Below are 12,409 nucleotides of genomic sequence, written 5' to 3'. Positions count from 1 at the left end.
CCTTCTGAAGATCCTGCTCCGTGTATATCTCGACGCTGGGATTTTGGTCAAGATAGGTAGGATTACTTGACCCCCTGTGCCTCCGGCAATGTCACCAACTGGGGAGATTCTTTCATGTTCTCTGGGACTGCTCGATAGTGCAATAGTACTGGAGCAGGGTCACGCAACAATGGAAAGGGTGGGTGGTAAATCTCTTAAGGCCTTCCCCCAGTTGTGCCACCTCAATATCTGGGAAGCTACTGACTTAACGCAAATAGAGCAAACATGGGCTTCGCTTGGATGGGCCATTGCAAAGCGTAACATTGCCAAGAAGTGGGGTGTGGGGACGGTGCAGACCCTACGTGATTGGGCAGCTGACATGGACAGGGCAATTCTAGCTGAAAAAGAACACAGGGGCTGCCCCAAGAAATGGGACTACAAATAGGGGTGGGGGTGGAACAGATACAGGGGTGCCATTTGCTTGTCCCCCACTATAGAATTGCAACATGAAAGGGATAGACTGCTGGATGTCCCTGAGGTGGATGGTATGCCCCCTCCCAATACTGATTAAAGTAGTCACTTGCATGCTGGGTGTTGGGGGTTGTGCGTTTTGGTTTGGCGAGTTTGTTATACTATGTACGATCTACATACTGTATATGCCGGAATGTGTTGATCTGATGGAATGGAAAGATCTCTACTGTGTTGCCCTGGTGTCAAATGTATTGAAAACTGTAAATATTTGCTGTGGACTAGTACGCTGCCATATTGCTGCCTTTTTTTTCTTTTCTTTTCTCAATAAAAATGTTTATAAAAAAAAAAGTACTTCCATTCAGTCTCAAATCTGCTACTAGAATATTTACAAAATGTATGGTGTCAGAGCATATCTCAGGAAATGAGGCCATCAAGTATTCCACTATCTGGATGATTGGCTGGCCAAAGGAAATTCATTCATAACTACAAGTGTGTCTACTGGATCCTGTCTGCAACTCTTCAACACATTAGCTCTCACTTTAAACAAGGACAAACCATTCATGATTCCTAGAAAAAACATTACATTTTTAGAGGCAGTATAAGAGATGGTTACCAAGCATTCTTGTCCAAGGAAAGGCTATGCCAACCCACCATCTAGGTCAGAGTAGACAGGCAGGATTTTCAGGAGGTCCTCAAGAAGGGATGCTTGTTCCGAAACAGGTAATCAGCATTGTGGCAGACTCATCAGACCTAGCTGCCCATGGTCATTGCTGTGAAATGTGCTTGAGACAAAGTTATTGGCTGAGACTCACTGGTCTTAGGCTGGAAGCTCAACATAGGATCCAAGATCTCCCATTTTCTTTCACTTCTCTGTTTGGATCACACACCGAGGTGAAATTACCCACATGAGGTCGACCATCTAGTAGGTGGTTCAGACCTCTCACTGGCAGCAACACCATCAAAAGGAAAAGGAGGCTGGTGCAATCATTTACATCTGCAGGGAAGACACTGTGAAAATATTGACTCTTCCGTCACTTCCCTCTACATTAGCCACTGTGGTAGAGGTGAAGTATTGTAAACCATCTGCAAGAGTGACGGCAAATAACAGAGAAATGGTTCTTTAATATTGTTCAGTGTGGATATATATTTTTTCAGATTCAAATCTTTTCTATTTGTCTTACCACCGAAGAAATCCTGTCAACATCCTTAGGAGTTAGTACGAAGAGCAGTTTACACCTTACCACTCTAGTATGGAGTGGAGGAGGTTCCGCTACACAAAATAGAGATAGGAATTTATTAAGGTTTCTTTCTGGTTTGAAAGCAAGATCAGAAGCCAAATATCAACACACACCCCCCTCACTTGACCACCTCAGATTGGAAAACATGCTGTCAGGCTGCTGGGAAAACAATTTAACATTGTCTCAGTGAGTGATCCAATCGTCTTCCTGGTGGTGCCCATCGACCAGTCTGCTAGGGTGATTCCTTTCCATCAGGATATTCCTTTACAGACACTAGTGACCGATCCTTTCCTGTAAGGAGGGGACATACACATAGGTCCTCTTCGCTTTCCACGGACATGGTCAAGAAACTAGCAGTTATATCCTCTCAACCGGATGAAACTGAGAGCTGTCCATATAACTTCATCTAGCATTCCAGTCACTGTTCAGACAGAAAACACAATGTTTTATCTCTAAAGCAAGGGGGGTTCACTCCAGTCCATGTTCTGTGGAAGCAAAATGTGGAGATGGCTAATAGTAAGAGATGTGAGCAGAGTGAGTAAAATCAGGCATTGTGTTCCCAAGAACCTTCCATGGTTTTCCAATGGAGCAATGGTCTTCATGACAACTTGTACACGATTTCTGTGTTAGTCTGTTTTAGTGTCAATGTTTTTTTCTAAACCCTGCAATTCTAGTGGAAAGAGCTCTTTACATGTGAAAATGTTTTAAAATTCTACCTTGAGAGCACAAAAGGTACAAGACAGTTTGGTTGTCTGTTTTGTTGCAGGGATCCTTCTTTTAGAACAGAACTGTGCTTATAACCATAGTTCATCAGTATGTAGGGACTGAGTCCACCATACCACCTCAGTACTTATGGGTCTGAGTCAGACCAGTTATAGTGCCTCACTTGACCTCCTAAACTTATCAGAGAAATAAGTGAATTGGCACCTCAGAACACAACTCTCTCAACGCTCTCAGGGATTGCGGTAAAAGGACACACCCTTTCGCTCTCTCACTCATACTTGCTCACAAAATGAAAACCAGGAGCCATCAAGGCAGTTTAGAATATTTAAACTATTGAGCGCTGAAATGAAATATACGTTCCACAATTTCTAAACAAATGCATACTAAAAAACTGTTAGCATGATTAATAATCGATATATCATTCTTACTGTTACCTACACGGGTACTCACCCAAACACTTATACTGTATGAGGAATGGAGCTGTCTGCGCAACGTTTTGTTGTTATATAGACCTCTTTAGTCAATACGGTTTCGACGTTTGGTACTTTGGCTCGATCCTGTCTTTAATGTGTAACTGTCAAGCTGCTGCCCAAATGGTACCATTAAAAGTCAATAAAATGTGTTTTTTTAATGAATTTCTGTTCCTCCTAAAGTACTTTTGGATGTACGCTGCCTCTGATACAATGTAATCCATGGAAAGCCTTTAAAACAGCATCCAGATGACAGCAATACTACTGCGTACACAATATCTTTTCTAAACCAACGGGGGTCAGGTCAAGTGGCTACTAAGTGCACTTTAATTTAAAAAATCCCGCTTGCAGGCAGCACTTTACAAGAGAATACAAAATATGAATTACAAAAGTGTTGTTATATGTTTTACTACTGCATATGCAATATATTTACTGTTGTAAAGAGGCTCCACTCCCACGGGATACTAAGTGCACTGTTCAGTAACAAATTGATTATTTGAAAAAAATAAAAATTTTCAATTTTTTTATGCACAATAAACAAATATCACTAGGGCAAAATTTAATAAAAGCATTTGATACAAAAGCACGGGTAAAACAAATTTACACAGAAAACTAACAATTACAACACACACTCATTCAAACACAATCCACTGTATTACAATACCATACATCACATATTAAAGGCGTGACCTGTTAGCTTTGCCAATGCTTGTTAATGTGGGTGATATCTGAGAGTCTATAATGGACATTTTGGAGAGACATGCTGTTTTTATATTTCATGTAACTTCTATAAAAAAGTTTATTTTAGACCAAAACGGTACCTCTCAAACATCACAGAGATTATTTGCATCAATATTACTATGCTGCTGCTGTGTTAAATGTTGGAAACATGAGTCATAATCCTTTAATATTAGATGTAAACACATTTAAAATTTGGACGAATGTTCCCTGATTACATCACTTGCCTATCCCTGAGGCCTGCACTACTGGGCATTCATTGTCCACAAAAAATGCATTTGCCAAAGGTTTGAAGCACTGGGCTAATATCAGCTGGCTATTTAATATGAATTAGCCAAAGGCATGTGGTAGTCTGCAAATATCAGCTGCCCATATGATGTGCATAGGCTTTCACAACTTGCCACATATAATATACCAACCAAACAGAAGCCTGCACAAGTGGACATTTCTGGCTCGGGCATGTGACATTTGCAGACCTCTAGTATATGCACTGTAATGCTTAAGCAAAAACATAAATAAAAGGCATTGCCATTTACAATGCCAATAGCTCTAACTTTAATAATGCGAGACCTATTGCATTGCAAATGCTTGTTTTTCTAGTGTGATAGGCGTGTTACAGTGTTCTGTGCTTATGATTATTGATGAGGATACCCTGAAAGAGAAGGACAGGGTATTTATCTGTAATCCTAAACTTCCCAAAGAGCTTGTTTCCTTTTGGATCACAGGATCCTCTCAATTCCAGGCTGAACGGGCTGGTCACCTGTAGGACAGACAAAGATGGAAGAGTTAGTCCAATAAAAGCACTATTTTCCGTGTTTTGTCTGTACTTGTATATCTGCTAACATTGCCCTTCGTTTCCTTTATTCCTCTTTCTAAACAAAATAATAGCTAAAGATGTCTTGTCACAATTTGCTAATGTCGTTACTAGCTTAATTGGTTTCCTGTTTCCTTATAAAAAAAAAAGAACATTAAAAATAAATGTAATTTGCCCATCTTTACCCTGTTAATTGTCTGCAAAGACAGCTTTTATGCATGTAAGGTCCACAGCATACTGTCAGTTATTTTTGGGATAAAGTAATCCCTCATCGCTTTCCCTATACTTCATCTTTGCAACTGATGTTTGGGTCAGAAATGTTTAACTCTACAATACCTGACACTTTAAGTGACCATTGCAAGGCCCAAAAGGATCTTGTTCTCGTTTGTCGAGTTCTCCATCACGTTGCTCATATTTTGTTTAACAAGATATAGTGATTTGATTTGGCAATTTATAAAGCAAATGTCTGAAAGCAACAAGGCGCTAATACGGATAGTCTACTTTGCAAGGAGAAGATTTGCTTGGTCCCAGTCCTGAAGGAGACATTACAAGGAAAAGAGACAGGTTTTCAATGCCTTACGAAAAGGAAGGAGGGTTTCCAGACAAAAAATGGAAGAATGAAGAGTATTCCAGAGCTTGGATACAGCCACCGATAAAGCTCTCCCTCCCTATCTTGCCTTTCGGAAATTAGGAATAACAAGCACATTTTTCCCTGCAAAACGCAGCTGTCTAGTTGTCATGTTTTGAGTAGCCTTTGTGATGGTGAGTGCAGCCCTAATCATTAGGATGTTGGCGTCACAAGCATTTTTTCAGTGAATGGCAAAGGGCTGAATTCAATTTGTACATTTATCCGCAGGAATTTAGCACAGTGTTAAATACACTACCAATTAGAGGTATGCTTTTTGTTATTCTAGATAATAGTGGGAACAATTTGAGATCATGACTGATCATTGTTTAGGCACTGCACTGATGCTGTAGCATGTTACTGGCATTTGTATGCTCTAATGAGCATACCCTTCTGATCCTTCTGCATCATATATACGTTCCTATTAACCTCCTTGCCCATCTCTGAGCAAAGGACATTGTTTGTCATAAAGTCAGAATTCAATTAGTGTGGGTAATTTCAGCTCTTCAGCATTTGTCCTTCTCCTTGATAATGGAATCAAGGCAATATCGGCCCCTAATGTCACAAACCTTGTAACATGACTTAGTTTAGTGGGGTAACATTACTGTTCCCCCTACTTTCATCCAGAAAGTCTAAATAGTGTTACCCAGAAGCTGCGGTTGAACCTCTCTGCCTGCTGCCTGTTGGCACAATTTGTCTGTTAGAATAGAAGGTTGTGCTTGATCTCGGACATGTAGTTTGTTGCGGTTTGTGTTGTTTGTAGACTCAACCATGGGAAATATTGCAAACGTCAGCAGTTGTGTCTTTTAGAAAGGGTGGCTACTAGACCATACATTAGATTGCTTACCTAGATGGTCTCCTTATTATTATCCCATCATAAATGGTACTTCAAACATGCAGAACTAGTACTACAAATTTAAAGTATGGGTGTGATTGTCATTCAAGAAATTATTTAGAAAGAAAAACATCCCTAACTCCCATGCGTCGTCTGAACGGTTTTACAACGAATAGTACGTAGCTACGTGATGTGATGTATGGGCATAGTTTTGAGGATTATAACAAGTTTATAGCGAAATTCCCAAAATAACGTGAATTACGACGGCGTAGTTCACTCTCTACCCAGCCATACCTTTATTAAATGCCATGTTTCTTTATTTGGTTTCTGTACATACAAATCTGTTCAGTTCACGCAATATACACAGTCGGAGTTACCAATCGAACAGATAAGATAGCGTGCCTGTCTGAGTGTAGGCAACATATTTCCGTGCACTTAGCCCTCTGCGAAAATAAAGTTTGCAAGAGCTGGTATCATGAAAAAGGACGAGCAGAAAGCAGCTGGTTAAGAAGGTTGCTGGCGTCCACAGAGCAATTGTGTGCAGAGGCTTATGCCCAGGCATACCTTTAAGCAAACCCACAAGCAGACTAGACAAGACAATTACAACAAACAAGGAGACCACAGCATTCATGCAACACAATTAGGACTTTAAACATAGCTCTCTTCATATTCGTTCCACAGTCGATTGATTTTCTATCTCAACGGTTCATTGCTTTTCCCATTTTTGCATGGCTAACCAAATCTTCAGATCTAAGGATTGGACTTGACATTGAAGGCCATTGTGAATGTTGGGCTGACGGGAATCAGCATGAAAGGTACTGCTAAACAAGTAGTATGCAGGAGGATGATTTGAGGCATTACTACCATGCTGGCTGTTCACTCCCCTGAAAAGAAAAAAAAGGGGTGGGGAGGGAGATGAATGGTATGATCTATTCCCGAATAGTCGATTTGCCATGTGAAATGGATTGTGCCTATTTGTGGCTGTATGTTCTTATAATAACATGCTTAATAAATATGTACAAAAAATAACGGTTCTGTTAATCATGCATGACTCAATAGAGAGGAGTTATCTGGTGGTTTGTGGGCAGATGGGGGGTTGAATTAGTCTGTTTCTGGGTGTGACCTCTCCTGTTTTTGGACCATCATATGCTCCTCCTCGTCTGGACTTTAAAATAGTACATATTTCTTTCTTGCAAATCTAACGCTTGGTAGGAGTTGCGCTTGTATTTAGTGAAATCACATGTATTCTGTTCCTGCTTCAATGTGTTCAATTCTTTTAACTGGGTAATCTAATGGTTTTGTGTATGTTTAACTCCTGGTATGATTCTCCAGTCTCATGTATTCATTCATACTTGCTTTTTAAAAATTGCAAATAGTTTTGGTTTGAGCAGTTTAATACATTGTCATTGAAGCACATGTTGTCGATGTTATTAACTTAAATTATTGAAACCCACACAGCACTCTCTGTACCAAAGACGTGGAAGAAGCCAAAAGACCATCTCCAAAGTCCAGAGAAAGAATTGGAGGTAAGAGGCAAAGGATAAGAAGCATACCTATGTAGATCAACTTTGTTTCAACATATTATACTTTTTACAATTCTTTGTGTGTGCATCTAGAGTACTTTAGTGACAGATGCAAGTAGTCTATTATCTGTAATACAGATTGGATAAGCAGAAATAAATGAACACAAGTAATGGGCCAAGCAAAGAAAATAACAGTATATAGCAAATCTTGTATCGGCAGACTGTCATATCCAGATCATATCCTTTGTGGCACCAGAATAAAATCCCAGCTATTCCACGTCCTACTCCATAACTGTTTACATTAATGTGTTGCATTAGACTTATATTCTACCAGTTTGCATTTGAGGGTTCATAGGTCTTACGTCTTGGCAACATACATCCAGGAATACATGTTAATCCATGATAAAAGCTACTACCACTGCTATAAATGACGGAGAAGTGTGGCTCACTGGTTAGAGCAGGCAGACCCTGAAGCAGAGGTCAGACCCGGGACCAGGGTTCAATTCCCGACGCGGCAGGGTCTTGAGCTCAAATGTCCACGGACTCGATAATTCTCGCTTCGGTGCCTGACCTAATCATGGGTTTACACTCTGCAACTCTGGGCATTAAGCTTGCTTAATCCCCACAACGGCCCCCCGCTGCGGGATGCCTGGCTTTCACCTTGGGGATGCCCGTTAGGGGCTATCTCACAGGGAAAAGCCAGGACAGGTTCCCAAGGCAAGCGCCGAGATGCCTCCGGGTAGTCGAGCGCTATATAAGAACATACAAAAAAAAAAAAAATGACAAACATTAAATTCAAATTGCATTCGTTTTCTTTGTTAATTAGAACGACCTCTCTTATAAGGGCACGAAAGCTGAAACAACAGCAGAGCACACTGCAGATACACAAAGTAGATTAATTACTGGTTTACAGAAGCTAAACATTTTTAGCGTATATCAGCTACTCAGTTAAAAGTAAAAATCACTAAATACATATTTGTCTACGCAGCCGGATGATCAGCACTCGTGCAAATGTATTCAGTTTCTCTAACACTTCAGCAATAATCTTTGAATATTAAACTATTTTAATGTAACTTTAGAATACTGGACTACTACCAGGTGTCCGTAGATCCATTCCCTTCAAATGATTGTGTTTGGAATGCTAGAATAGATGAGTACTGCCCCAAAAGTTAGATATAGGCAATGCAGTCTTCTTTTATCTGTGTAGCCTATTTACTTAATCGTAAGAAAATTCACCTTCACTAGAATATCCAAACTCTATTAAAGGAAGTAGATGACGTCAGTGAGGCAAAAACCTGTGACTTGATATTCACTAGAAGAGTTTAATTTGGATATGACTGGGGTTGACATTTACTATATAGTCAGTGGAAAACTCCAAGATCATCTAAGTCAGCGCCAAAAGTTATAACTTTTCATTTAACTTTTAACTCCATCTTGAGCTATAGCATCTGAAATCTATTTCCTACCTGGCTCATCTAGGAAAAACGTATGTTTACAAATTGCCATTTCATTAGAATGTACTTCTCTGTGCTTTTGCATTTTTAATTGTTTTAGTTACTGTTTTAGATTTTGGGAAAGCAAACATGATGTGTTAATTATAATCTTATATATTTTATATTCTGATGGTAATAACATCTACAGGTTGGTTATCTCGTTAATAATTCAGTATGTGAATAATTAATATTTCAGCTACTGGCAAGGACCTGCAAAATGTTTTTACACACTTTTACTGCACCAGTTGAGTATTGCCACTGAGCGATGCCGTCCATGCTACTCCACATATGAGAACGGAACGGCCGTCCCCCACCCATGAACGGCTTTTTTTCTTTTCCGTGTGTCTGGATTGTAAAGTATCCTCAGAGCTGTGTCCATTGGTTCCACATATCACCTAATACGTAATTGTTTTTGTTTAATCTTGTTTTCTTGTTTTATTTTACGTCTTCCCACAAGTAATCCAGATTTCATGTGTCCTAAAGGTATTGGGAAAAGTTAACACCCTAGGTCACGGTTTATGTGGTGCTTGGGTGTCAAGTCTATTCCTCTCCTCTGACACACCTTGATGTCCTAATCTTCTAAGGAATGACAATGGACAGCTAGAGAACTTGCAGACACAATGATTGGTGAGCAGGATTGCTGCCTCCTGTTGAGAGTTTGGGTCTATAACTAGCACGAGAGCATAAAAAGTAGTAAGCAAAGGTCTTGGAGCAAACCCCGTTCTACCAGGAACAGGTATTTCTATTGAATTTTCTTTTATGTGCTACTGGCACCTTTTATGGGTGACCTAATGTCCCAACTGTGGAAGCCTTTGGACTCCACAGCCCCCTTTTAGCCTGTACACAGTATGGATTTAAGGTTCTCAAACTACACGTCACAATTCTGTGCTGCTTAAATTCACTATTAAGGGCCTTATAGAGAAGTTGCTTAAAGCTGTGGTGTTTGGTTATAGAAAGGCATCAAGAGCAGAAGCTGTGTTGTGAGGTAGCCATAATAAGAAGCTGTGTTGACTTGAAGGACTCACACTACTCAGAGACACTGGCTGCAGGGAGGGGCAGCCTGGCTCCCTTTGCCCACCTGACACTGTTGCATCACATGGGCTGAGAAACATCATCAGCTTCAAAGTCAAAATATAACCATGATATCACAGTAAGACTGGTCTAAGTTCAATTGTGCTGTCATCTATATTATTCCGCTGGTCTATTTGCCTGTAATTGACTGATCCCCAAATACCTTCCCTCCTCCCTGATGTACTGCTAAGATTGCCCAAATGATACACTGGATGAAGCAGTTACCTGGCTCCCGGGCTGCCCCCAGTTGCCCGTTCCCCTCACCTTCCTCTTTCCTACCTGCAGTATATTCTTCTCAGGGAAGTACTCAATTGCATTTAATTGCATTCAGCGAGCCACAGCCCTATCTTCTTTATATAGATGACCCACTTAATTACTTCCCATGGAATGTCAATGACCTACTTCACAAGTTTAAACAAGGAGTAATACTCAAAAGAGCTAAATTCAAGGTCAACATCCTCCTCCAGTGTGGCAATGCTTGTAGGTGCCTTAGCATTACAGCTTCACTGAGGCCTAACTCACTGGCTTTCATAGGGGTTCTGGATGTGTTGCATTGCTAATTAACGCCCTCCTGACTATTCAGATTGAACACATTAATCGGACAAGCTAGGCAGATAAAAATGGATAGACAACACTTTGAGAATTTCTGTTGATACTGGGCTCTCTACTTTTTCTGATCTCGCTCTTGCAATCATTTCTTACCCAGCTGAGCACAACCTTACTTTCTGCTCCTGAAGGACTTGTGATTCTTGGGGGGTATTTCAGTGGTCTCATGAACAGTGGTCTTGGCAATGCAGACCCCAGTTCACATTTTTTTTTATCAGAAGGTAGGGAGGAGGAATAGGTGTCTAGTCTGTTCCCAAGGGTAGAATCATTTATCATAAGTGGACTAAGACACTTGTAACTACGTTACACACAGTTGTGTAGATAACCCTCATAAACGTTATGTTTGAGTTGATGCGGTTTATCTTGATTCTCCGCCCCACATGGACGTTATGGCATTTATCATTGGGTCATCTATTGTGCTGCATGCCAGCCTCAAGCCTGAGATCAACTCTGGAGTAGCGTAGTAGTGTCCAGAGAAAGGTGAGGCCACATGAGAAGGTAAATGTTAAAAAACAACTACATCCAAAACCACTTTATTCTAGAACGGATGTGGTCTGTTATTAAAAAGCTACATTTGGGTATACAGTTGGATCAAGTTACTGGGTCCTTGTATATCACTTAAAACAAACTGTCAACATGTTTCTGCTCCCTTTGGCCTAGCCGGGTCTGTGGAGCATTCGTCAGGACAAAAACAAATTTAAAATTATACTCACACACTTTTTGTGTTGTATGTCAGGGGTTATGATTGTACCCCCTGTGATTTTTTATGGAAGGTTCTGTTAAACCTCAGTTGTATTAAGATGTCTGTCCTTGGGGGAATGGACACATGGGTCCCAGGCCGCAATGGAAGGCGTATTCTGCGTCTGGTTCTGGCGCTGGCTTTGTAGGTGTGGGTCAGCAACTTGAATTGACATCACTTGTGGACGGGGAGTTAGTGGAGTTTCTTCAGGTGTGGGTCCGTTTGGAAATCTCGAGGATGAGTCTGGCGGCTGAATTCTGTATGGTCTGCAGTCTCTTCAGGAGGTGAGTGGTGACTCTTGCGTTATCTTCCAAGCAGCTAGTGACTGTATGTCTAGTGCTGATGGGGAGCCGTTTAAAGATCTTTCAGAACATGTGAGGAAGCAAGCAGAGGAGATTGTGTTCTGGTTTTTCATAGTGAGTTTGCTGTCCAGGATGATGCTAAGGTTCCGGAAGTGGTCTGTAGTAGTGGGTGAGGCTCCTAGTTCAACAGGCCACAAGGAGTCATTCCACTGGGATCTTTTGTCTTATCCAGCTATCTGTATCAGGTAGTAGACACAACTCTTCACGCTAGGGCACTTTAACCATGCCCCATTAGAGGTTTAAATATGGAGTGGCCCTACTCAGACCCCACCGCCATGAAGGTTAAGTGCATGGTGGCTTACCAAACAAACCTTTTGAGGCACTCTCTGAAAAACTCTACGCACTTCTTTCAATCCAATACAGACACTGCCTTATACTGTTCCTTGTCTTGAAATTTTCAGATACTGGGTGTTCTAGCTCCCGTCCGGATGATAACCTCATAGACCTAGAGGTCAAAACGCCTTCAACACCAGATTTATATAATCTCCTTTGACAGTGGAATATATGCATATATAGGAGTTATGTCTTTTTAGTAGATATGCATGTGGTTCTGTTTTGTCTTGCTCTTTGCAGTGCACCTCTTATTCACTGCATGAGCACCAGATCTCCTCTTTTTTTAAAATAAAAAATAAACGTTTTACATGATGCAATAACTACATTTAATTGTAAAATATTTTTTTGCCATTTTGGCCTGGTTTACGTGCATTGGTAAAAAGATTTTT

At 40.7% G+C, this 12,409-nt stretch overlaps 1 protein-coding gene across 28 annotated transcripts in view; it reads left to right on the top strand.

Annotated features, from left to right (window-relative positions):
• EIF4G3 (eukaryotic translation initiation factor 4 gamma 3) overlaps positions 1–12,409 on the top strand; it is a 1,432,461-nt gene that overhangs the window by 714,483 nt on the left and 705,569 nt on the right. For all 28 annotated transcript variants that reach the window (XM_086921648.1, XM_086921654.1, XM_086921652.1 and 25 more), the window contains one exon: positions 7,352–7,419. In XM_086921648.1, coding sequence (XP_086777774.1) covers positions 7,352–7,419 — 68 coding nt within the window. The remainder of the gene's footprint in view (positions 1–7,351; positions 7,420–12,409) is intronic.

Source organism: Lissotriton vulgaris, chromosome 5, assembly GCF_964263255.1.
Source record: "Lissotriton vulgaris chromosome 5, aLisVul1.2, whole genome shotgun sequence".
Classification (NCBI taxonomy): domain Eukaryota; kingdom Metazoa; phylum Chordata; class Amphibia; order Caudata; family Salamandridae; genus Lissotriton; species Lissotriton vulgaris.
Note: the sequence above shows the minus strand (reverse complement) of the source record. Positions and strands in the feature narration are given on the sequence as shown.